Here is a 27,015-nt window from a genome sequence, read left to right on the forward strand (position 1 = left end):
CAGCCACCACTGACAGCCATGTGCTTGCCCTCCTCTAACCAGGACCATTTTTGTGCTGTCTGGCAATCAGGATGCTGAACCATGTGTTAGAAACTCGGATATTTTTCACAGAGCCAGTGTGGTGTAGTGGTTAAGAGCGGTAGTCTTGCAATCTGGGGAACCAGGTTCGTGTCTCCGCTCCTCCACATGCAGCTGCTGGGTGACCTTGGGCCAGTCACACTTCTTTGAAGTCTCTCAGCCCCACTCACCTCACAGAGTGTTTGTTGTGGGGGAGGAAGGGAAAGGAGAATGTTAGCCGCTTTGAGACTCCTTAGGGTAGTGATAAAGCGGGATATCAAATCCGAACTCTTCTTCTTCTTCTTCTCCATAAAACGCACCTGACCATAAGACGCACCTAGTTTTTAGAGGAAGAAAACAAGAAAACAATATTCTGAATCAAATGTTGTACTAAACTATTTAATAAACAACCGGTATACAGTGGTACCTCGGGTTAAGAACTTAATTCATTCTGGAGGTCCGTTCTTAACCTAAAACTGTTCTTAACCTGAGGTACCACTTTAGCTAATGGGGCCTCCCGCCGCCGCACAATTTCTGTTCTCATCCTGAAGCAAAGTTCTTAACCTGAGGTACTGTTTCTGGGTTAGCGGAGTCTAACCTGAAACGTCTGTAACCTAAAGTACCACTGTATCACAATAAAATTTCAACCATGTGAACAGCAGTCAACAGTGGCATTAAGAACCATCATCACTGTCATTAACAAATGAAGAGAGACTTAAAGGTTTGAGTACTCTTCTAGTCTTCTGTGAACCCCAAGACCTCATCAGTGCTAGAGTCAGAATTTATGAAGCTCAGTTGCTCACAATCGCTGACATCATTTTCTTCGCTATCTTCATATAAGATACCATCATTGTTTCCATCCAAAGCATTGCTAATGCCACATTCTTTGAATGTCTGGATGATTTCCTCCTTCACCGAGTGCCATGATGTTTTCACCCATTCACAAACTTGAGTGATAGTGGGCCTCTTCATTCGTCCAGTAGGTATCCCTCCCCCCCCATATCCATTGGAAGGGTTCAAACTATTATCCTCAGCCACAGGCATAGCGTCTTTAGTTTCCACCGAATGTCTTTTGTTCCAGTAGTTTTTAATGGAGTACAGAAGTTTGAGTCTCCCATCAGCTTTTTCCCGCATCCCTACACTAGGCCTCTGACTGTGCCCGTTCAGACAAGGCCTGGGCTTGTTAGGCACTACCGTATTTTTTGCACCATAACACTCACTTTTTTCCTCCTAAAAAGTAAGGGGAAATGTATGTGCGTGTTATGGAGGGAATGCCTACAGGTTGCATGCCTACGGACTTTCCTCCTCTAAAAACTACGTGCGTGTTATGGTCAGGTGCGTGTTATAGAGCGAAAAATACGGTAATATTTGTGTGTGTGCGTGTCTGTGTGTGTCTGCGATCTGCAAGCAGCCAGCCAGGAGGGAGGGAGACAGGCAGGGAGACAGCTAGGGAAGATCGGGCAGCTGCCTCACCTCTGAGGCGACATTGGAGCCGGAGCAAGAAGATGAGGAGGAGACGCCGGGATAGGAGCCATGTAAACGCCTCTCTCTCTGCTTGCTTTACAGCGAGGCGGCAGGAGCATAGCTGTCAACTTTCAGATTTGAAAATAAGGGAACAGCAGCCTCGAAAATAAGGGATCAGCAGCCTCACCTGTCTACGGGCTATCTAACAATCCAGGATAGCAGCGGGAAACGGCGCTGGAATAAGGGAATTTCCCGCAAAAAAGGGAAGGTTGACAGCTATGGGCAGGACAGGAGCCATGGCAAGCAAAGCAAAGCAAGAACCGTGCAGAGCGTGTACGCGGCTCTCGCTTTGCTTGCTTTATAGCGAATCAGGAGGAGGGCATGGCTCCCGTCCGTTCCTCCTCCCGGCCCACTGTAAAGCAAGCAAAGCGAGAGCCGTGCAAAGTGTATAAGCGGCTCTCGCTTTGCTTGCTTTACAGCGAGCGACGGACAGGAGCCATGGCTCCAGCGACAGAGGCATCCCTCCGCTCGCGACTGCAGCAGCAGCCGAGGGATCCCGCTGCCATCCAGTGCATTCGCTCCATAAGACGCGCAGACATCCCCCCTGTTACGATATAGAAGCAATGCGGCCGCGAGCTGGCAGCTTGGAAGCAAAACATAATGGGAATGTTGGGACTGTTTCCGTGGGAAACAGAGGGACAGTCTTTTCACAGTGCGAAGCACCGGAATTAGCTCAGAGTGTATTTTCAGCTGTACAGGAAGTACAGGAGGTGGAGTTTCTCTCTCTGCTGTTGGAATTTGAAGAGAGCAGACGTGTTTTTCTGTAACGCTGCAAAGACAGAAATAAAGGCATGTAAATACGTTTCTGTCTATCTCTTTCCCCTGCCCCTGGGGGGGCAGGAAAGAGTGGTGTGTTCTTCTCATGCTGAGGAGGATCACTGATCGCGACCTTGCCTGGATCCTGCCAGGGAATGCAGACAGGGAGGTCAACCGGAGATCAAGCCGGGTGCCTGGAGAGTGGCCAGTTTCTCCTGAAGGCAGGCTTGAATCCCGACACCCCCGTACTTTTTAGGAGGAAAAAAGTGTGTCTTGTGGAGTGAACAATACGGTAAGCTAGGCGACAAATGGCTCCTTAAAGCAAGGTTACAGTCACCAAAATGGAATATCTAGTTGCCATTTTGGGGCAAGATGGCTCTAAAGTCCTATTAAATGTTCTCAAAACTTTCCAAAATATCTAAGTTGAACTAATTGAATGTTCCTATGGGATTTTCTTTCTTTCTTTCTTTCTTTCTTTCTTTCTTTCTTTCTTTCTTTCTTTCTTTCTTTCTTCGCCAGTGCTGTGGACAATAGATGTGGTATCTGTTTTATGCTTGATCACATGACTTAAGGGCAGTGGGGTGTCTTACGAGGGACTTGTTTGGAGCCCCATATACATTTCCCCCTCTCCACACATTCTAACCACACTCCTGGACCCCTCCTTCCAAAAACACCCCACCCTTTCCAAAGTCATTTGCATTATAAAAGAAGCCTCCATTGGTACCAATGAGAGCTTTGTTTGAAAGGTGAATAGCAGCCTGTGTAAAAATATTTCTTATATTACAGAGAGCTGTTAGGGCATAATCGTGAAATGTATTGGGACCATAATTTCGATGTGACAGTAAAACTGAAGTTGTAAGTTCAGCTTGGCAGCTTGTAAAAAGAGTATTTTAAATAGCAATTTTGGAATAGGTCCTGGTACTGCAGCCCTCATGTAGGAGTTGGCCTTTATTGGAATAAAACAGAGTAATTAAAGAGGTAGTATTGAAGAACTACTATTGCAAAAAGCGCTTGGAGAATCGAAATCAAAGTTCTGGTCTATAACAAGGAAACCGAAATGGATATTATATACATTTTCAAAGGGTCCCCCCCCTCTTTTAAAAAGAAAATTAATTTGCTTTGATGCAAAGAAGTGACTATTATGTCATTTGTCATGATTGTAAAATGGTTGTATAATATGATATACTAAATCAATTTATTCTTTTTCCTGAGGGAAATTATAGATAATCTTTTGCTGTGGGTGGGTTGGAACATGAGCGATCTCTTGAGTTGTGGGGGAGGTGAGCTATCTTATTGCTGTTTACTTTGCATCATATTTTTTTTCAAAGCAATTACGAAAAAGCTCTATGATTTTTTTTATAGTGAAGATCTGTCTTGGGAATCAGCTATACAACTGCAAATCAAACATTTTAAATGTGTTGTAAAGTTCAATATACAAATGTGACACTAGATGGCAACAGTGAGCTATGTCAAATTCAATGTGTTTTTCAAAACACTTTTTTAAAAAAGCATTTTGACAGCGTTTTTTTAATACGTGTGTAGATTGCACCTTAGCTTCATTAAGAAATAAATAACAATAAACTGCAATGAGGAAATCTGACAATTTTACTTTCTCACAGTCTTCAGTTCTTCACATTTCTGCATCAGTTTGCAATTTTTTTTAATCCTCAGGAAAATTATTCAGCACTTTTGTAAGACTTTTCCCTGATATGCAAATATCTGCATGCAATTTTACCTTAAGACGCACATTTTTTTGCAGGCTGTTTCCACTAATATAATGCTTTTGTGTGTGCTCTGCTTTTACTGATATATGCATTTCACTGCACAGTTTACTGGACTTGATGTACTTTTGTTTGGCTGGGTAATTGCATTGCAAAAATTGTAGAAGAGGGAATTTTGAAGGGTGACTGTGTTTCATCTTTAAATGCGTTCTCCTTTAAAAAAAAATACCCATCCCTAATATCAAATAACATTCAAATGCCCTATAAAAACCACAGTTTAAAACCCAAATATATGCTGACTGCTTGCAACGTATTTCTTTTTACCTATTACTTTCTGTTGTTTATTCCTGAATTTTATTTTGGCTGCCTATCAGCATATAGCTCTTTCCACAAGCATATCTACATCTACATTCCTTTCTGCGGGAGCCGATTTTGTTTTCATTTGCAGTTTTAAATTGAGGTCAAGTTTCTCAGTCTCCTTTCTTAGAAATCAAAGGGAGCTTATTCCTCAATCCCTTTCTACCCAAGCTGCATAGGAGGTAACGACTGAAAGCTGTTAGGGGGCTCAGCCTGGGATATGCCCTTTGCTTTCAGCCTTAATGTACATGTGGCAGCAGCTGCCTTTTTCCAAAAAAAGAAAGAGGTTTTCTGTTATTTATATGTTTAATACATATTTTTATGCTGCCTTTCAGCCAAAGGGTAAAAAGAAAAATAGAAAAGGTTTCCCAGGACAATGTACAACAATAAAATACAAACCAGCAATAAAATCAATAATAAAGCAAAATAGAATCAGGTTGTACTAAAACCCAACTGCAGTAAAACAGGTCTAAAATTCAAAACTTAAAAGTGCCTGAGAAAATAAAAAGGTTCCTTGGCTGGTGCAGCATGGGCTGAAGCTGAGCCTTTGTGGGTACGAAGTTCCATAAATTGAACACCAACACTGAAAAGGCCCTTCCCCTAGTTGCTGTTGTTGTTTAGTCGTTTAGTCGTGTCCGACTCTTCGTGACCCCATGGACCAGAGCACGCCAGGCACTCCTGTCTTCCACTGCCTCCCGCAGTTTGGTCAAACACATGCTGGTAGCTTCGAGAACACTGTCCAACCATCTCGTCCTCTGTTGTCCCCTTCTCCTTGTGCACTCCATCTTTCCCAACATCAGGGTCTTTTCCAGGGAGTCTTCTCTTCTCATGAGGTGGCCAAAGTATTGGAGCCTCAGTTTCAAGATCTGTCCTTCCAGTGAGCACTCAGGGCTGATCTCCTTCCAAATGGATAGGGTTGATCTTCTTGCAGTCCATGGGACTCTCAAGAGTTTCCCAGCACCATAATTCAAAAGCATCAATTCTCCGGCGATCAGCCTTCTTTATGGTCCAGCTCTCACTTCCATACATCACTACTGGGAAAACCATAGCTTTTACTATACAGACCTTTGTTGGCAAGGTGATGTCTCTGCTTTTTAAGATGCTGTCTAGTTTTGTCATTCCCCAGTTAGAATTATAGAATTGTAGAGTTGGAAGGAACCACTAGTCCAACCCCCTAAAATGTAGGAAACTCAGCTAAAGCATCCATGACAGATGGCCATCTAACCTCTGCTTAGAAACCTCCAAGGAAGGAGAGTCCACAATCTCCAGAGGGAGTCCATTCCACTGTTGAACAGCTCTTACTGTCAAAAGGTTTTTCCTGATTGGTTGGAATCTCCTTTCTTGTAACTTGAATCCATTGGTTTGAGTCCTACCCACCAGAGCAGGAGAAAACAAGCTTGTTCCAGCGCCCGTTGCTTGGTACCAGCTCCTGCCAACCTAGCAGTTTGAAAGAACGCTGGAGGTGTTGTAAAACACTTTACATGTTTGGTGGACCTGTGAAAAAAATGAAAAGCTTCTGGAACACAGTATATGATGAGCTTAAAAAAATGTTAAAGTATAACTTTATGAAAAATACAGAAGCTTTTCTACTACGGACACAGGTATAGCAAGAGAAGATCAGAAAATATTCCTCTATGCTGCAGGAGCGGCAAGGGTCCTATTTGCTAAAAACTGGGGGGGGGGGGGGACTGTGCCAACAAAAAAGGAATGGCAAGAGAAACTTTTAGAGTATATTGAACTGGCTAGATTGACAGAGGCAATTAGAGATCACACTAGACAAGACTTTCAAAAAGCATGGGGGGAAATGCAGAGAATACATCACAAAACAGTGCCTTAAAATACATACCTGGACTTGTTTTGATTAATGTCTGCAGGAGACTTTGTGGATATTTAAGTTATAATTAGAAAAATCTTAATAATTATTCATAAAGGAAACAGCTTATAAGAAGTAAATAAGGAGGCCAGATACAGGATAAAGGAAGTCTTTTATTTGGTTGTTTGCATTGTTGTATGTTATGCTCACTGTATGTTATGTTCACGTTTAATGAAGGAGGATTTGTGTATTGGGGTGGGGGGTTTATGCTATGTTGTAAATAAAATTCCAATAAAAAATTTAAAAAGAAAAAGAAAGAAAGCACGCCAAAAAGTGCAAGTAGATAAATAGGTACCACTCGGGGGGGGGGGGAGGCAAACGGCGTTTCCATGCGCTGCTCTGGTTTTGGTGTTCCGTTGCGCCAGAAGTGGCTTAGTCATGCTGGCCACATGACCCGGAAAAACTGTCCCTCGGCATGTAAAGCGAGATGAGCACCGCAAGCCCAGAGTCGTCTGCAACTGGACTTAACTGTCAGGGGTCCTTTACCTTTATCATATCTCCTCTCAGTCTCTTTTCCAGGCTAAACATACCCAGTTCCTTCAAACACTCCTCATAAGGCTTGGTTTCCAGACCTTTGGTCATCTTGCTTGCCCCCTTCTGCACACATTCCAGCTTGTCAATGTCCTTCTTAAATTGTGGTGCCCAGAATTGGACACAGTATTCCAATTGTGGTTGCAATCCATCTCATGCCTGGAGGCATATGCCCAGGCACCCACCAATTTTTAACAGAGGTGCTGGGCTCCCCCCAAGTTCTACGCAGCGGTGCACGCATGCTGTGGAGCATGCTTGCATCACATGTGCATGCCACAGGGCATGCGCACAACATGGCAACACATCCCCGTGACATGTGAGTGACATCCGCATGCCACGGGGTGTGTTGATGTGACACTCACCGCCGTGATGTCATGTGGCCCCGGACACTCTGTTGCGGGGTCAAGGTGGCACACCTGCCTGAAGGACACCATGGAAACCGTCTCATTAGGGATGGGGAGAAATTTATTTCAGCTCACATTTAAAGGTGAACTTTGCTAACTTGCGCTTTCCAAAACATTATGCAAATAGAAACACAGCTGTCCTTTGAAATTTGTACCTCTCCGAATTTTGCGATGCAGTTTCCTCTAGCGAAGTGATCTGTACAAAAATGCACAGGCTAGCGTAAAGTGTGCATTTAAAGTGAAAATAAGGTACCAAAATGCATGGAGCCAGAGAACGTTGCTTTGCAGAAATGTATACATTAGGGGGAATTGCATGCAAAGGGGTGCATTAGGAGAATTCTGCACTAAAATGCTGACGATGAGGACTTTAACAAAAAGTGGCCTAGGCCCCTTCCCCTTCCAACCTTCTTCTCATAGCCTGTTCCTTCCTTCATCCACCACTATCTACTGACAATTCTACTGACTATCTACAATACAATTCATTCAATGTTTAATGAGCGAATATTTCTCTGAACAGAGTTTTCTGAGAAAAATATTGTTGGAGAATTTCATTCTCTCTGTGTGTGTCTACCCTCCCCTCCCCAGAATATTTGGTGAACTCTACAAATTGCTTGGAGAATTATTGGAGGCCCTTTTGGCAAATCCTTCTAAAGATGAACTAGTTGAATCCTGCCCCCAGTCTTTCTTAACTCGCCCAGCTTTGACCAATCTCTCCTCATAGCAGAGGAGTAACCTCCCACTTTATACTTCTTTAACCTGTTCCATATAACCTCTCAGGTGATTTTTCTTTTAAAGCGTAGTGCTCCCAGAGATTTAGAATAGGAAACTTGCCCTGGGTTGAGAAATGATTTAACAGCTGTGTCCTGAATTTCCACAGGCTATGAAGTCAAGTGGGTCTCATGATACATTCATTACATCTGAGAGAGAAGGCAGATAAACACTGGCAGTAAATAACTAAAAGAGCCATTTAATTGGAGACATCCAATACCTTGGCGCAGAACAATCGTTTGTCAGGTTTGGCTGCTGAAAAATATGGAGTGTCCTTTTGGAAATCCATGTGCAAGTTACAAAAGTGATTGCCACGGAGGCCGGAGATTTCAGAATTAAACTTGTGAAGAAGAAGAAGAGTTTGGATTTGATATCCCACCTTTCACTCCCATTAAGGAGTCTCAAAGCGGCTAACATTCTCCTTTCCCTTCCTCCCCCACAACAAACACTCTGTGAGGTGAGTGGGGCTGAGAGACTTCAGAGAAGTGTGACTAGCCCAAGGTCACCCAGCAGCCGCATGTGGAGGAGCGGAGACGCGAACATGGTTCCCCAGATTATGAGACTACCGCTCTTAACCACTACACCACACTGGCTCCCATGATTTCTGGTCTAGAAATCATGATGCATGATTTCTGGGTTACAGAGTTCTAGAACCATGACACAGACATATTAACTAGTAAAACCTTGTTAGCACTTTTTAATCCATTGAATGAGTGCCCCTCATATACCACCTTCACGGACCTGAGAAAGGTCTTTGACCTCATTAGCTGAAAAGGACTCTTCGCATAGCTCACCTAAGCTTCACAAGATGATTCCATGAGAACATGCATGGCACCGTCCAGTAGGATGGCTCATTCTTGGCCTCCTCCCCTACAAAGAGTGGTGTGAAACAGGGCTGCCCCAACTCTCTGGGGCATATTCTTCTCCTGGTTGCTCTCATCGGCCTTCAGCTTGACTGAAGACAGTGTGTGCCTCCATTCAAAGAGTGACAGGAGTCTGTTCAACGTGCGCCAAAAGTGCAGCAGGTCCTTATCTGAGAAACGTCATTTGCAGATGACACAGCCTTGACAGCGCACTCTGAAAAAAGCTCTTCTGAGACACATCAACTGTTCATTAATTTCAATTAGTGTACTCTGGGCACAGCTTAGTTGGAGACAGCCCTCTGTTTGGATCCAGTGGGGTGCCATTTTGAGTCAAGATGGCCGACTGAGCCTCCCATAACCATTGATCTCGAAACAGCAACGATTCTTTGGTTTCTTGGAATTTCCTAGCAATGCTTCTAGAAACATTTTTTTAAAAAGAGAACAAAATACTTCAAAAAAGTCAGGCTCATCTATATATATGGGGGAAAGCATTAAACACCTCCTGGCACTTTGCCACATCTCTGATAGAAATCAGATCACTTTGTCTCTTCTTTAAAATAGTCAGGAAATCTGATCACGGATCTGTTTTTGCCCCTTGGCTCTCTCTCTTTATCTTTAAATTTAAACATGGAAAGGACCCCTTGGATGCAATTTTTGGCTATCTTTGACAAATTGGCCATTAAAATCCTATTAATGTGGTAGATAGCAATAGGGGTGGCGGTGGCAGGGGGGCATTTTTCTTGGTGCAAGTCAGACTCCAGACTGCCTTCCATTCTTCGATGTGGATTCAGCAGAGAAATACATAAAAACCTTCTTGATGTAGGAAGGAGTCACTCTCAAGTACCCTCTTTTTCCATTCCTTCCCTAATAGTAGCAATTACTGAGCACTGAGTCTCAGAGACAGCTGAGACTCGTACACTTTACTCCTTGGCGCGATGCCAACGTCTGAAGAAAATTACAAGTCTCTCCCTCCCCCCCAAAAAAGCTTCCTGTAGCATAAACAAAACTAAATGAGGCACATCAACAACACCACAAAAAAGAGCGATCGGGCAGGAGGGGTGCTCAAATTGCCGCTGCTTCCTTTGGTCAAAGACTAGATCGGTATTGATAGTCCAAGATTCCAAGTCAGGGATTAGATACCTTTAGCTTTCTGGATACTGTTGGACTCTATGAGCTCCCAGCCAGCATCACTAATGGTCAGGGCGATGGGACTTAGAGTAGAACAATGCCTGGGTGTCTCCCAGGTTCCCCACACCAGTCCTAAGGAATGCCAGAGCAGTTTCCCAAACTTCTGGACTACTGCAATGCGCTCTACGTGGGGCTACCTTTGAAGGTGACCCGGAAACTACAACTAATCCAGAATCGGCAGCTAGACTGGTGACTGGGAGCGGCTGCCAAGACCACTTAACACCAGTCCTGAAAGACCTACATTGGCTCCCAGTAGGTTTCCCGAGCACAATTCAAAGTGTGGTGCTGACGTTTAAAGCCCCAAACGGCCTTGGCCCTATATACCTGACGGAGCGTCTCCAGCACCATCGTTCAGCCCAGACACTGAGGTCCAGCTCCGAGGGCTTTCTGGCGGTTCCCTCACTGCGAGGAGTGAGGTTACAGGGAACCAGGCAGAGGTCCTTCTCGGTGGTGGCGCCTGCCCTGTGGAACGCCCTCCCATCAGATGTCAAGGAAATAAACAACTATCTGAGGTTTAGAAGACACCCGACGGCAGCCCTGATTAGGGAAGTTTTTAATGTTTGATGTTTTATCATGTTTTTAAAATTCTGTTGGGAGCCACCCAGAGTGGCTGGGGAAACCCAGATAGATGAGCGGGGTATAAGTAATAAATTGTTGTTGTTGTTACAGTGGTACCTTGGGTTACATACGCTTCAGGTTACATACGCTTCAGGTTACAGACTCCGCTAACCCAGAAATAGTACCTCAGGTTAAGAACTTTGCTTCAGGATGAGAACAGAAATTGTGCGGCGGCAGCAGGAGGCCCCATTAGCTAAAGTGGTACCTCAGGTTAAGAACAGTTTCAGGTTAAGAACGGACCTCCAGAATGAATTAAGTTCTTAACCCGAGGTACCACTGTGTTATTACGTCTCAGCCTAACCTATCCCACAGGGTTGTTTGGGGGGTTAAATGAGTGGGGAGAACCATACATGCCACCTTGAACTTCTTGGAGAAAAAGGTGTGATATAAAGGCACGTCATAATCATAACACTATCAGTGGCTGCTAGTTATGATGGCGCCACATTGGCTGCCTCCGAACTAGGCTATTCAAAAAGTGAAACAAAAATGGCTTCTAGAGGCTGTAACAGGCTTTGTCTTTGCTGACACACCAGAGCAGGGTGGGTCTGGTGCTCTCTCCAAAACCAAAGTGAGCTCGCCTCCGAATGAGACTGTCAGAGCTGCCCTAGGTCCCAGCTCACAAAGGACCAACGCCACTTCATTGTTATATACAAAAGTCTTTATTGAAGTTCAGTTTGTCTTTCACATCAGCAGCGTGCAGTTCTACGTCTGAAACTCTAGACCGCCGAAGCTCCGTCTGAGTCCCCTCCCCGCTGACACCAGTTTAAGATCCTAGCCTTGCCCCACCTCTTCTTCTGCTCTTTCCTCCTCTGGGTCCTCTTGTCCGCTGGGGCTTCGCCCTTCCTAGACTCTTCTGACACTGAGTCCCCTGATTCGTCTCCCTGCCTCCGGCGGGCTTTAGAACCTGGTTCCCACTCCGGGCTTTCTGCTGTCCCGCGCGCCTGTACATTTAAACTTGGCGCGCGCGCCCAGCCACCAACCTTCCTCCGGACCGTTACACTGCTCTGGTCACTGCTTCCCCCTTCGGGGAGGCTAGCTGGACTTGACCTCCCCTCCGTTCCCCCACTCTCTGATGGAGGCGTGGTCAGTCTCGACTCATATTCTCTCCCTGCTGGAGGCGATGCTGGCTCTGACACCTGGGACCCTTCCCCCCCACTACGCTCTGGTGGGGAAGCTGGTCCTGATCTCCAGCTGCTGCTTTGGGAGTCCCCGCTGGCCCCCCTTGCTCTAACCATAGGCGCCTCCTTCTGGGAATCCTCTGATTCACTGGAGAGGCTCATGGAATCTCTCGGGTCACTGCTATATCCCCCTACGCTGCTCTCCGATTCTTCCCCTTCGCTCTCCATTTCCTCTCTCCCCTGTGCCTCTGTTCCTGAGGCCCTGACAGAGACGAAGAAAGAGAGGCACGCTCTCACCCTCCCACTATCCAGACAAGTGAGGGATAACAGTTCTCCTTTTCCTCCTCCAGATAAAATTTGTGCCGCTCGCACGAGACCAAGATGGAAGTGAACTGGCGAGCGAGTTGGTTGCCTAGCAGCAAGCTATGGCACGGTCTCTCTGCCCATCACCTTTGCTCCCACAGAACAGGCCCCAAGCGAGCCCCTCAGGGAATACTTGGGGACCAGGCATTTGATCAAATTAAAACCTCATTAAAGACCCAGATTCCAGATCTGTAAATCTCTTGATTAAAGAATTAATTGATTAAGCACACTGATGAATCGATAAATGCTTTCAGCCCTGCTTGTCTTTCAGCAAATTACCGCAGAAAGCTGGCAGAGGAATAAAGCTGCTTTAAGAACGTAATTGGTCATGTTTTCAGAGTGAACTGGATAACCTTTTGAGGCTTCCCACAGCGCTCTAAAGTGCCTGCAATTCATGGGCCTCCTTCCTCCTCCTCTGGAATAATTGGGCTCCTTTTTGCATTTTTGGGGTAGGGTTTGGGAAGCAGGTGGTACATACCTGCGGCTGAAAGCTCTTCTTGAGGGAATTCTATAAGAGCAGGATACAAGAGCAAGAATCATAGAATCATAGAATCATAGAGTTGGAAGAGACCACAAGGGCCATCGAGTCCAACCCCCTGCCAAGCAGGAAACACCATCAGAGCACTCCTGACATATGGTTGTCAAGCCTCTGCTTAAAGACCTCCAAAGAAGGAGACTCCACCACACTCCTGGGCAGCAAATTCCACTGTCGAACAGCTCTTACTGTCAAGAAAGTCCTTGCCCCCAAGAAAGTCCTTGTCCCCAGGCGTACAGTCTAAAAGAGGTGAAATGAAGGGGAAAAGGCATGAGGAGGGAAGTGGAAGAAAGCAAACTCATGCACCCATTCTTAAAGTTAAATAGCACTTCTTATAGCTATTGTTTTGCCCTTCTAAGAAAGGAGTACAAAGAGACTTATGTAGTTTCTTTCACTTTACCCTGTGGGGTAGGTAAGGCAAGGGGGGGGGAGTGTATCAGGGTAACACCCCAGGTACTCGTATGGGTGAGGCCCAGGGAGGGAGCAGTTCCTTTAGGGGTTTGAAGAATGGAACTTGAAATATACTCGGAGTCGAGAGTGGATTTTATGCTCTTTATTCAGCTCATAGTGGTGAGGAGGAATGGAAGTTCCCCCAGAATGTCTGCTTTACATAATGGGCCCCACGTGATTGGCTAATTCCGGGATTCTCCTGTAAGCCAATCAGGTTGCGGATTCACTTCCACCTGGAGCTGGATTGGGTGGCTCCTGTGGACCAATCAGACTGCTGCATTCTGGGTCCTATTGTTCTAGGACCAATCAGACTGCTGCATTCTGAATCCTGTTGAACTCAGTACATAACAGAATTCTGTGCTGAAAAACTGAGTAGCTTCTCTTTTCCTGGAGTTGCTTTTAGGCAATCTGTTTTTTTGAGCATTCATTCTGATTCGTTTGCGGGGAAGTTAGATTAGGCTGCATTAACGGCAGGGCTTCTCCACACTTTCCAGTGCATTTTCCTGTCTTATCACAAAAAATAATAATAATCAGATCTTAGGGAGTGGAGAAATGGTTTGTTGGGCAAGACCAGGGGCAGGCAACCTAAGGCCCATGGACCACAAGCAGCCCATGGGGGTCATTTAACCGGCCCCTCGAGCTGCCCCCAAACTGAGCCGCCCGCTTGGCAGGTCCCCACGCGCTGTGCTAAACCAGCGCAGTGCGGCACAGGGACACGTGCGCTCTGCTGGAGTGAACCGGCCCAGGCAAGGTAAACCTTGCCGACCCTTGGGCAAGACCTTCTTGTATTTGACTGAATCCCACCTGAAAATGATGACATTCTGGAAGCCCTGACAATGTTCCTGTCTCAGAAAGGGCCTTATAATAATAATAATGATTTATTATTTGTATCCCGCCCATCTGGCTGGGTTTCCCCAGCCACTCTGGGCGGCTTCCAACAAAGATTAAAAATACATTAAAATGTCACATGTTAAAAACTTCCCTGTTTTCTAAATGTCAGGTAGTTGTTTATCTCTTTGACATCTGATGGGAGGGCGTTCCACAGGGCGGGTGCCACTACTGAGAAGGCCCTCTGTCTGGCTCCCCGTAACTTGGCTTCTCGCAGTGAGGGAACCGCCAGAAGGACCTCGGAGCTGGACCTCGGCATCTGGGCAGAACGATGGGGGTGGAGACGCTCCTTCAGGTATACTGGGCCACAGCCGTTTAGTTTGTGGGTTGTTACCACGCTTTGTCCTCTACTACTCTCCTGGCTCCAAGCATGTGCTTGGCTCCTAGATGCTCCTTGCTGGTTCTCCGTCACCTTAAATAGCTCAGCGCCTCTTGCAGATGCTTCCAAGCATCTGGATATCCCATCTGGTTCCTGCTCACCTTAGCTTCACTATGATGCTCCGTCACTGCTTCAGAGCCAAGTCAAACCTAATTTGATTGGCTGCTTTTGCAAGAGTTGTGTGGGCTCTACAGGCCTCAGTTTGTGTGGGGGGACCTCTAGAGGCAGAAAGGGAGCCGGAAAAAGGAGAGAAAGGGCTCGAAGAATATGTGTGTGAGAGAGAGGAGGGAGGAGAGGAGAGTTGGATTCAGCACAGGTGTTAGAGAGTTGGACATAGCAAGAAGTCAGAAATTCACAATATCTTTAGCCCATGGCTCAATCTGTGAATCAGAGGTTAGAATGGAAAAAAACGAGCGTTTGCCCTGGGCAGAAACAATGCGCCTTGCAGGAAAATGTTCATCAAAGTTGTTTTGTTATTTATTTTATGGTGATGGTCTTTGGCTCTGGATTTCTAAATGATTTTGTAGCTGAAATGTAGAAATTCAATGCCAAGAACGGCAAATGTCTTCAAAATGTTGTACCATTCTCTGCCAAGAAATATTTCAAACTGAAAGGAGGGTGAATGTGACCATTTCTCTTTATTAGTTAAGTCTGGCTTGTATAAAAGTTAGTGTGCTGGACAAGGGCTAGGGTTACCCAGGTTTAAATTTTCAGTAGGGATGGAGGGTTTTTAATAATAATAATAATAATAATAATAATAATAATAATAATAATAATAATAGTTTGGTTTGGTTTGTATTTTAATGGAAAGTTTCCTAATTGGCACTAAACAGTGTGCAAAGCAAAAGTCATATTTACTTCAGAATTCACACTTCTCGGAATTTTGCAAGGCGGCTTTCCAGCCCCACATATGTGTACAAAAATGTTTTTTTAGGGGAGAGAGAGAGCTCATAAAAAAAAAATCAACATTAAAAATAGCATTATATATACACACAGCTTTATTTCGGCCCATAGACCGCATTATATAATATGTGCATTTAAAAGTATGGTAGCTGGTAGCTCGGTTTCCCACAATGCAGTGCTACATTGGGTGGCCTTGTGGGAAATGTAGATGGAGGCTCCCACAAGCTGTGACTGCCATCACTACCAGGGTAACATCTGAGATGACCCATCTAGAGGATTCTCTGCCACAACCCTCTCACACCTTGAGCTGTCCTAAACGGCAACATGGAGAGAAAATTTCCAAATTGAGCCCTGCTTAGGACTAAAAAGGAGGTGGAGAAAAAGGCTGACTCCTTCCATAAGAACCCAGGATTAAAAATACCTAATTACATAGTGATGTATAATTACTGGCATTGTCTGCAAAGTGTGCGCGTTCAGAGGAGGAGTAAACTGCACCTGTTGGCTGGGGTATAAAAATAACTGTTTTGACTAGAAAAGAGATAAATCTGGATGGAAGGGGAGGATGTAATTCTGAATGTAATTTCGTTAGCAAAGGATAAAGCTTACAAGTGCTAAGGCTTCATTTAGCAATCATCAGAGGCACATACTTGGCTCCGAGTTCCAGTGAATTAACAACAGCGCTACACACACACACACACACACACACAGAGAGAGAGAGAGAACGTTTTGTTCCAGAAAGAAGTGAGCAAATCAAATGGTCACAGACTTGTAATTACTGATGAGAGAGAAATAAGCTGGTTAAGATGTGGCAAAGGTAAAAGTGGGCTGCTGTGTACATTTTGGGAGGAGGGAAGAAATGTGATTGAGAAAACGTTTTAAGCCCCGCTGATTCACCAAAGGCAAACTGCTTTAAAAATGCTTCCTTGTTTGGTATGAATTTGCACCTTCGCAGCACTTCAACTTCTGCAAAGGGCTTTCTCTTTTACTATACCCATTCTACAGACAGGAATTTGAGGCTGAGAGATCCCGAATAACCCAAGTGACCACAGACCTCCCACATCGCAGCTTGGCCCTCAGTATGTAGGAGGATCATCACAGCTGGCCGCAGGATGTCTGTACAAAACCCAGTTCAAACACAGACTCAATACCTGGCTTTGCGATATCCGTTCTTTCATTTCTCCCAACTAACTTCTCAAGGGCTGAAATGGCGCCATTATGATTCCAAGGCTGCATCGCTCATTGCAATGATGTGCTTTTATATCTTTCCCTTCTTATGTATTTTCTTCCTCTTATATGTTGTCCTACGCACTCCTAGGCATTAGGAGGAGAGACTGGATCAGGATTGGGGAGAAATCTGATTTGATTTGCATCTAAGGGGAGGCCTACCTATTTTGCACTTCCCAGAACAATATGAGAGCCAAAACATGGATTCTCAGAATTTTGCCAGTGCAGTGCTCCAGCAGAATAAGTGTTCAAAAATGTGTCTTATCGGGGGAGAGTGTGGCTAAAAATGCACAGGTTAGTGAAAATGATGGGCATGAAAGCAGGAATGACACTGTTATGTACTGAGTTGAATAGGATCCAAAATGCAGCAGTCTGATTGGTCCTAGAACAATAGGATCCAATATGCAGCAGTCTGATTGGTCCTAGAATAATAGGATTCAGAATGCAGCAGTCTGATTGGTCCTAGAACAATGCAGCAGTATGATTGATTGGCAGGAACCACCCAATCCTGCTCCAGATAGAAGTGAATCCACAACCTGATTGGCCTACAGGAGAATTCCGGAATTAGCCAATCACGTGCAGCCCATTGTGTAAATAATGTATATAAAGCAGATACTTTGAGGGGACTTTCATTCCTCCTCACCACTATGAGCTGAATAAAGAGCATGAAATCCACTCTCGACTCTGAGTATATTTCAGACACATATAGGAATTCTATTGGCAGTGAGTTTCCCTTGTCTCTGTCTTGAGTCAGCACCATTGTGGGCAACCACAGCAGCGGCCAACTAGCACACATTGGAGAACTTTGCTACTATTGCTGTTGCCACCCATACTCTTCTAGTAAGCCAACTCAACTGTCTCTCTCCACATCTGGTGGTAAAAAGAGGAGCATGGCGTGACTCTCCACCTGTATGGAGGACACCAGGAACCTGGAGCTGGCCCTGGGTGCAGGTACCCGATGTGCACCTGGTCCCCAAACTGTCAGCTCACCTGGATGTGCTGAAAGAGTGGATTTCCTTCCGTGATAACTTGCCGATGTTGTGCGCCGATTTCCCTGAGTTGTCCTAGGTTCACTCATCACTTGCTGCGACGACTCTTAGCGCATCAGAGTGCATGAAACCTCAGCTCACCTCTTTCCCTGCTGTCCTACAGCCCTATTTTTAGCCTGTTTACCGCACACTGTATATTAATCACTTCTGACAAACCACAATAGATTTGCCATCTCAGTCTTTCGCAATTCACACGCAGTCCCGGTGCGTGCGCATATTGAAATCTCCGGCGAGCTGCAGAATGGGAAGGAGCGAAACCTTGCACGCTGCCATTCATTTTTATTTCATAGGTTGCCTGGCAGGTGAGGTGATCTGGATATAATAGAGCTGCCACCTCAGCAGCAAAAACAAGTCTGCCAACTCCTGTTGAGCTCACGGCTTTGCTGTAGCCACATGCCTGCTCTTAAATCCAACAATTGCCCTAGGGAAGGTGTAGTACATGTGCTTGGCATGTAGAAGGTCTCCGGTTCAGTCCCCAGCATCTCCAGGTAGGCCTGGGGAAGACTCCTGCCTGAAGTCCTCAGGAGCTGCTGCCAGTCAGCGTGGGGAATATTGACCTAGATGAACCTTTACGGCAGCTGACTATATTCCTATGAAACATATATTTCGATTCCATATTTTAGAGAGATTGTTGTTATCATCATCAATGTTAACTTCAAAAGGCAGTTTACAGAGCTTAAAAGAACCACCTGCAGAGACATGAACAGCAGTGATAAAATGGTAGGTTTTATGTATTTATTTTTAAATAAAACCCAAACCCATCAATTTCACTAATGTATAAGTAGCAGGAACAGATACATAAATAAATAGCTCAGGAGATGTTCAGGAATTATCCACAAAGGCTAACGCAGGCCGCTACAGAGTTAGCCTTCAAAATGTTTCTAGAATTAAAGTCCTGATATTAAATAACTGCACTATATGTAGACAGCTACAGCAACTTGGGGAGACCCAAATTCTAAATCTGCCCATTTCCCCCCAATTTCAACAATGCCAGCTAATAGCAAAGCCGGGCTTTGAAAGAACTGAGGCTGCCCAAGGTGTTGCCTCTAGATCACTGAAGAACTCAGAATTGTTTTCTGTTAAGGCACAGCAGTGGAGGATTTAACCCCCCCCCCAAAAAAAAACACACCTAGCAAGTTTTAAGATTTTTAAAAAATCCTACATTGCTCTGCTTTAATTACAGAAAAGCTGCTCTTTGCCAACCCTGCAGGCTGCATTCTAGACAGCCTCGCGTTGAGAGGCCAGCAAAGCCTTTTGGAGGACAAAAACAAACATCAGAAAGAAAAACCAGTACATATTTCAAAAAACGAGTAACTAAGAATTCAGTGCACCCTATAATGAATGAATGAATGTGTGTGTGTGTTATGTGGCAGTTCATAACATAAAATGCCTTACTCAGCTGTCTCTTAATTATTTTAAGCTAAGAAAGAGACAACAATTTCTTCTATTATGGAGAAAAGTGAATCCCTTTTACTTTCTGCACAAAAACAACCCCTGGACCAATTTATCTGCAATTTGGCAGGCTTAATCTATATGCGAGGGGCTCCTGTGCCTGTAAATTTCAGCCACTCTGGCCAAAGTCGGAGAAGGTCTAGCTGTTTTTAATTCCCCATTACAGTGAATGGGAGAACAGATTCCCTCCTCCTTTTACACAGAATGGCTCAGAATCTGAAACGCAGCTCAAAGCAGAGAGTTCACAGGGTGATTCAGAAAGAGATTGGATGTGTGTGTGTTTTTTAAGACACATAGGCAAAGTGGATCTAGGAGCATGTGTGTCCCTCTAGTTTTTAGCATGTGAATCTGAGCATGGACACCTCATGCTTCTGCATCACCCAGGGCGAGAAATGTGACTTCCAAACTGGTCCTTGAGACCAGTAGTTTAGATCCTGTATAGACAGAGGGGGGAAAATGAGTCGACAATACCAAAACTTTGAAGGCTTAGATGGCTTCTAGCTGCAGCTGACACTTGGAAATATGAATCCAGAGAGCGCGACAGAACAGAATGCTTTTACCATATATCTTAGAGTAATTGAATAGGTGCTGTTCGGAAGACACCCAGCCAGAAATCACCTGTCGGTGACTAATTCTGATTTCGGGTGTGCCAAAGTAGACGTGTGTGTATAATCAGAGTTCTTTTCTTTTGTCTTTTTTAATTTTAGAATCAACCTTGTCCTATGTTAGGCAGCTGGAAGCAAGAGTAAGACAGCTGGAGGAGGAAAATCGCATGCTGCCCCAGGTGGGTGATTTCCTATTGCTAGGTACAGTAGCTCAGGTCCCTAGCTAGAATATCGGCACAGGTTCCTTTTGTTGGTGTTTGACCCCATCACGCTGAGTATCAAAGCCTTGGTTGAGCAGTTGAGCTTGAATGAATCTGAATGCGTTTCATGAGACAGGTAGCCAATTTACTTGCCATCAGGGTTCGCTGGGGTCAGCATCCCAAGCGACAACAGGATCAGGGCCTCCAAGTTCATCAAGGAGGAAGCCTTGAGGCTGATGAGGAGCTGGAGGTAGATGCTGTAGCCAAAGCAGACCAAAAAGGTCTTAAGTGACAGGTTCAGGGTGGAAAGAAGAGTCTGAGAAGGATCTCTGGTTGCAGGTCCTAAGGCTGATACTTTATAGAACTAGGTGGTACTCTGTGGGGTCCCTGGGTCACCTGACCAGTGCCGAGTCAGGTGGTATGGCTTGCAGTATTGCTGACATCATGTCTCTGGGTAACCCAGTACGGTCCACAGGGGATAAGGAACTTGCGCCCAATTGGTAGGAGTCCTGATTTAAAAGCTCATGTTGGATGATGGTTTCCTGTAATAGTGAACTCAGGTGTAGTGAAGGGTGCCGGCAGAATTGGAGCCAACATGACAAGTCTTAAGCAAGACCCTTCCTTCTGCTGCAACAGAGCTACCCCCCGGAAATGGATTGAACAGGAGACCTCCCATTGAGCCACAGTGCACAGTTGCATGATGGAATGTGCCACCACCATATGTAGCGATGCCACCAATGTAGACAAGCAAACTCATAGAGGATGAGGTCATGGGTGCTGGTCATGGAGGTCATAACAGACTTCTGCGATGGAGCTCTCCCCTCCTCTCTGGTTTCCCGCAGTACCTCATGCTTCCTCAAGATCTGCTTCAGAGAATTGGAGGACCTCCTGGATCAGATTTTGAGAGTCTGCCCAGAGGGGTAGGGGAAGTCCCATTGCACGAGTGGATCTCCATGCATGCTGTGTGGGACACAAGCCATGATAGTATCAGAGGCTCTGGAGGCAGTTTCTGGAGAACAACAGTGAGAGAGGGGGGTTGTCTTCAAGTTCTGCTGGTGGACTTCCATAGGCATCTTGATGACCACTGTGAGAACAGGAATCTGTTCTGGATGATCCTTTAGTTCAATCCAGCAGGCTTCTTCTTATGCTTTCACTGCCCCTTCCATAATAACCCTTCTGGTTGTTTAGTGCAATGACTCATTCCTGTGTACCCTTTGGTACCCCTCTGGTCACATCTGTGAAGAATGGACCTCCTTCCTTTGTAAAAGTGGACTTAGCAGCACGGTGCTTGGTTCCTCTGTGGGCGATTTCTCCCACGCTGGTATAAGGGAATGAGAGAAGCCTTTCCACCCACGTGGTTAACAACCAGATGATGTGAGCAGCAGCAGGGCCGCTGCTGCATGCAGATGACTTCACACATTCCCTTACTTGTGTGAGATCCACCGCCAAGAGAACAGCAAGTAAATATGCCAGGGGTGTTTGTCTGTCATATTCTTGAGGCGGTTGTGAAATGGTGACAGTGGTAGTCCTTTTGAAGTGCAGTTTTCAGCACTTTGTGAGCTGAGCTAGGCTTGGTTTTAAGCACAAATCTCTCTTTCAAGAAAGTCGAAACCTCCTGTTCCAGCGATCAAATGCGCTCGCATCCTTTTGCTTTAATTTCTCATTAATGAACACCGTCAAGCACATGCGCTTGGGGTGTTCCAGATTAAATGCTTTCTCACGCTTTATCTTTGCCCTCCTCCCCCTTCCCCAAATGTTGCTACTTCGCTAGCAAAATCTCACTAGAGGCTCAAACCTGTGTTGTGGAATGATTTTTTGATTAAAAGAAGTCTAAAGTTACAAACGGCCGGCTTCAAGCGTTCATGGATTTGTCGGTCTTCTTTTCTGTCTTCTTTCTAATCATATTCTGTGGACAGCTTTGGACGTTGGAGGATGTCTTCCAAAACCCCATTGCAGTAATCCAAATTTCAGCTGTCACGGCACAAATAATTAGCACGGTTCTGGAGCTTTCACGTCTAAGCTTTTTCAGGTGGGATTGGAGGGTGGGAAAAAGTGGAAGAAGAAACTCAAAATTTCCAGGAACAGTTTAAAGTTTAAAAACAAACAAACCAGAGGCAGCAAAGGTGGGAATGGTAGTGTTCCCTATACGGCCTAGGACCCTCGTACCTACAGGACCGCCTCTCCTGGTATGCCCCAAGGTGGACCTTATGGTCTGCAAATAATAACAGCTTAGAGATCCTGGGCCTCAGGGATATTAGGCTGGCCTCGACCAGGGCCATGACCTTTTTGGTCTTGGCCCCGGCCTGGTGGAATACTCTGTCACAAGAGATCAAGGCCCTGCGGTATTTGACATCTTTCCGCAGGGCCTGCAAGACGGAGTTGTTCCGCCAGGCCTTTGGTCAGGGCGCAGCCTGACTCCCCTTCTCTTTTTGTATAAGAACTAATATGAAAGAGGCTTCCCAGCATTCTCACAGGCCCATATATTTGATGTTAGCCGCCCTGAGCCCAGTTTCAGCCGGGGAGGGCAGGATACCAATAAATTATTATTATTATTAGCACTAAACTTCTTTTTAGAGGAAATTTCCTGACCTCTGCAGTTGGTGGCTAGCTGGCCTGCCATGTTATCATATTATTGTAGGAGGCGTCGATCAGAATTTATTTTGAACCACCAATTTGAGTGCAAATGATCCCCAGGCCTGCAAAACAAAAGGATGTAAAACGAGGAACATTCCTTCTGATGTAGCTTACAGTTCACTTTAAGCTAAAAGGTTCATACAAAGGTTAAGCAGAGCCAGGCTAGAAACATGTGAGGAATGAGCTGTGAGTGAACTAAACCCACCTGACCAGTTGAACATGCGAGAATCTTGGCAAGGAAGCTAGATACCCTCGCATGCTAGCTCAGGGTCAGGTCAGTGTCACCCACGAAAGCTGTAAATATGTGAGCTAGGGAAGTATGTTATCTCTTGGCAAAGGATCTAAGAGGAATGATGGAAGCCATGCCAAAAAAAACTGGCATCATATACTTGCAGCATGTGCATCTTGTGTCATAAATCATATCAGAACGGTTGTTTTAATTGCTCCTACATCATATATGGCTTCTCTCTTGACCAATAAGAAATTTCCGTGTCTTCCCGGTGAAGGAGGTGGGAGAGTGACTACAGGCTATAAAAGCCTGGACCAAGTTGTTTACTGGGTCTCAGTCCGCCTGGACTGGGGACCATAACTTAAGTTATGAAATAAAGGTGATTTCCCCCGAACACTTATTTGTGTTCTGTTGTTTATCAGAATATCCTTGCTTACTTCGTTATTACAGTGCTACCTCTCGTTACATACTTAATTCGTTCTTAACCTGAAATTGTTCTTAACCTGAAGCACCACTTTAGCTAATGGGGCCTCCTGCCGCTGCTGCCGTGCTGCTGCTGCGCGATTTCTGTTCTCATCCTGAAGCAAAGTTCTTAACCCGAGGTACTATTTCTGGGTTAGTGGAGTCTGTAACCTGAAGCGTATGTAACCTGAAGCATATGTAACCCAAGGTACCACTGTATTACATCAACACTGGTGAATTGTTAACCTCCTTCTAAATGCACCACTGGACAATGACCGGCCGACAGTTGAGCCACTGCTGCTTACAAACAAGTGGAAGGAGAGGTGTGAGGCGGCTGGACAGTTGGTGCATTGCAGAAGCCCAACCCATCTCTCTTGTCAGTGCATTTGCAGATTGCATATCTTGCAGCCAGTGTGGTATAGTGGTTAAGAGCAGTTGACTTGTAATCTGGTGAACCAGGTTCACTTTCCCGCTCCTCCACATGCAGCTGCTGGGTGACCTTGGGCCAGTCACACTTCTCTGAAGTCTCTCAGCCCCACTCACCTCACAGAGTGTCTGTTGTGGGGGAGGAAGGGAAAGGCGATTGTTAGCCGCTTTGAGACTCCTTAAAGGGACCCCTGAACATAAGGTCCAGTCGTGGCCGACTCTGGGGTTGCGGTGCTCATCTCGCTTTATTGGCCGAGGGAGCCGGCGTACAGCTTACGGGTCATGTGGCCAGCATGACTAAGCCGCTTCTGGCAAACCAGAGCAGCGCACGGAAACGCTGTTTACCTTCCCACCAGAGCGGTACCTATTTATCTACTTGCACTTGGATGTGCTTTCGAACTGCTAGGTTGGCAGGAGCAGGGACCGAGCAACGGGAGCTCACCCCGTTGCAAGGATTCGAACCACCAACCTTCTGATTGGCAAGCCCTAGGCTCTGTGATTTAACCCACAGTGCCACCCGCGTCCCATCTTGAGACTGCTTAGGGTAGTGATAAAGCGGGATATCAAATCCAAACTCTCCTCCTCCTCCTCCTCTTCTTCTTCTTCATCTTCTTCACTAGGGCAGTTCGTAAAAAAAACTTTTTTTTGGAAAATGCCTATGGATTATATAGCTATATTTGAAATTTCATGTGTATCAGTTAATATCTTCACCCTGCTCCACTGAAAAGCATTGGGTGTTCAGTAGCGCGGTTCATAAAAAAACTTTTTTAAAAATTTAAAAAATGCCTGCTCCAAATGTCTTATCTTACTACACTAGGGATTATATAGCTACAGCTGAAATTTCATGCATATCAGTTCATACCTTGACCCTCCTCCATGAAAATAGCAGTTTACTTGGCCATTTTCCTATGTCGTGAAGGCTGAAATTTCAAGTCAGTGGAGCAGGGTCAGGATATTAACTGATATAGCTATATAATCCCTAGTGTAGTAAGATGCCTTTGAAGCAGGCATTTTTTTAAAAAAAGTTTTTTATGCACCGCCTTACTCCCCACTGGATTGCCTCTCTCCCTCTCCTTCCCACTAAGTGGAAGCATCCGTTGGGGGGGCAGGTGAAGTGCTGCTGCACACCTTGCTGTCCTCTGCTGTGTGCAATGCATCGGTTGGAAAGATGCTGTGCATTATTTCAGATGCATTGCTGGGGAAAAGATGGTGCCACTCCTCCCAGACCTACACATGTTCTAGAACCTCTTGACAAAGATTGATGTTCCTGGGTAGCAGCTCCTGAGATACCTACTGCTAAATCCAACAGGATAGCAACAACAACAACAGCATGTTTAGCCTGGAGAAGAGGAGGTTAAGGGTTGATATGATAGCCATGTTCAAATATATAAAAGGATGTCACATAGAGGAGGGAGAAAGGTTGTTTTCTGCTGCTCCAGAGAAGCGGACACGGAGCAATGGATCCAAACTACAAGAAAGAAGATTCCACCTAAACATTAGGAAGAACTTCCTGACAGTAAGAGCTGTTTAACAGCGGAATTTGCTGCCAAGGAGTGTGGTGGAGTCTCCTACTTTGGAGGTCTTTAAGCAGAGGCTTGACAACCATATGTCAGGAGTGCTCTGATGGTGTTTCCTGCTTGGCAGGGGTTGGACTCGATGGCCCTTGTGGTCTCTTCCAACTCTATGATTCTATGATTCTAACAGCAACAACAGCAACAACATTTTATTTATACCTCACCCATCTGGCTGGGCTTCCAACAAAATATTGTTGCAGCTTGCAACAAAATATTAAAATACAGTAATGCATTAAACATTAAAAGCTTCCCTAAACAGGACTGCCTTCAGATGTCTTCTAAAAATCTGGTACAGCGAGCGGTACCTCGGGTTACAGATGCTTCAGGTTACAGCCGCTTCAGGTTACAGACTCCACTAACCCAGAAATAGTACCTCGGGTTAAGAACTTTGCTTCAGGATGAGAACAGAAATCGCGTGGCAATGGCGCAGCGGTAGCGGGAGGCCCCACTAGCTAAAGTGGTACCTCAGGTTAAGAACAGTTTCACGTTAAGAACAGACCTCCAGAACTTATTAAGTTCTTAACCTGAGGTACCACTGTAGTTGTTTATCTCTTTGACATCTGGTGGGAGGGCATTCCACAGGGCGGATGCCACTACTGAGAAGGCCCTCTGCCTGGTTCCCTGTAACTTGGCTTCTCGCAGTGAGGGAACTGCCAAAAGGCCCTCGGCGCTGGACCTCAGTGTCTGGGTTGAATGATGGGGGTGGAGACACTCCTTCAGATATACTGGAAGAGTCAGCAATCTCTGTTTGAACTTGTATTGAAGGCTTTTCTCGGATGGCATTGCAGGAAGTGTGAATGATGGGCCTGAACTGCCAGCACTCAGGCATCAAAGATGGGTCCTGCTGGGGCCATGGCAGCTGCCAGTGGATGCTGGGTGCTGGTGCCAGCCCTGGTCGCAGCCTGCACCATACATGGGGCGGGAAAAAGTGTGGGCAAGCTGCCCCAGTTGGAGCTTTGTTCTGAATGTGTGAACCAGCACGAAGTATCACACCGTTTAGTGATTTTGTAGGTTTTCCATTTGGCCAGGCGGTGAGTTAACGAACGCTGCTGCTCCCAGTTGGCCTGAGACTGGACAGGATCCAAGCTGCTTCTATGACCGTAGATGGCAGTTTTGGAGCAAGGAAGCAGACTCTGCTCAAGAATCGCAGCAGGCTGCTGGATCCTTGTCCCACAGATCATGTCAAAAATGAATTGGCTGGCTGCACAAAGGCATGTGTGTATCATCACTTTATGGCAACGCTCATCCAAGCGCAAAGCTATGAAAGCCAGCTGGGTGGAAATATACTGTGGAAGACCTAGAAATACAGTACGACCTACGTTCAGAGAAGCTAGAAATGTGCTTTGCAGGAGTTGCCCAGCAAGGGCGTCTTGAAAATGTCATGCATGACATAAAGCAGTTTCTCTGGAATCATCAGAGGCCTGGTACCAATTTTCTGTTTTGGTGCAAAGCTGTCAACTTACAGATTTGAAAATAAGGGATCAGCAGCCAAAATAAGGGTTTTTTGGGCACAGGAATGTTCAACTTCTGAGCCCCTCTGAGCCAAAGGCGGAAAGCCCAGCCAGCAGCCAAATAAAGCCTCAAGCGGTGGTTCCCACAGCGCAGCAAGCCAGCAAAGGGGATGCAGCAAGGAAAACCACCGTCACTTCTCCGCTGGGAAGTGCTGAGCAAAGGCGAGTCCCCAGGAAACACAGCCGACTTGATTGGCGCAAAGCATGCAAGCTCCACCTCCCAGTTGTTCTTAGGCTCCTTATTGGGTGAACAATGCAGCCAAGCAACACAGTTGGAGCCTCCCTCCTCCCTGGCCGGCAGGGAGGGAGGGAGAGGAGCTGCTTCCTTTGAAACCCGGGAAATTTACGGGACA

At 45.7% G+C, this 27,015-nt stretch overlaps 1 protein-coding gene across 6 annotated transcripts in view; it reads left to right on the forward strand.

Moving 5' to 3' along the window:
• The window catches only part of CCDC85A (coiled-coil domain containing 85A), a 149,355-nt gene that overhangs the window by 89,347 nt on the left and 32,993 nt on the right, over nucleotides 1-27,015 (forward strand). For 3 of the 6 annotated variants that reach the window (XR_014523564.1, XM_083494590.1, XM_083494591.1), the window contains exon 3: nucleotides 19,729-19,805. The exons of the other annotated variants lie outside the window; for them this stretch is intronic. Coding sequence is in view for 2 of the 3 variants with exons in the window: in XM_083494590.1 (XP_083350716.1) it covers nucleotides 19,729-19,805 (77 nt within the window). In the remaining variant the exon portion in view is untranslated. The remainder of the gene's footprint in view (nucleotides 1-19,728; nucleotides 19,806-27,015) is intronic. 6 annotated transcript variants of the gene reach the window in all.

The sequence above is a fragment of the Podarcis liolepis genome (genome assembly GCF_965112155.1).
Source record: "Podarcis liolepis genome assembly, chromosome: 3".
NCBI classification, from domain to species: domain Eukaryota; kingdom Metazoa; phylum Chordata; class Lepidosauria; order Squamata; family Lacertidae; genus Podarcis; species Podarcis liolepis.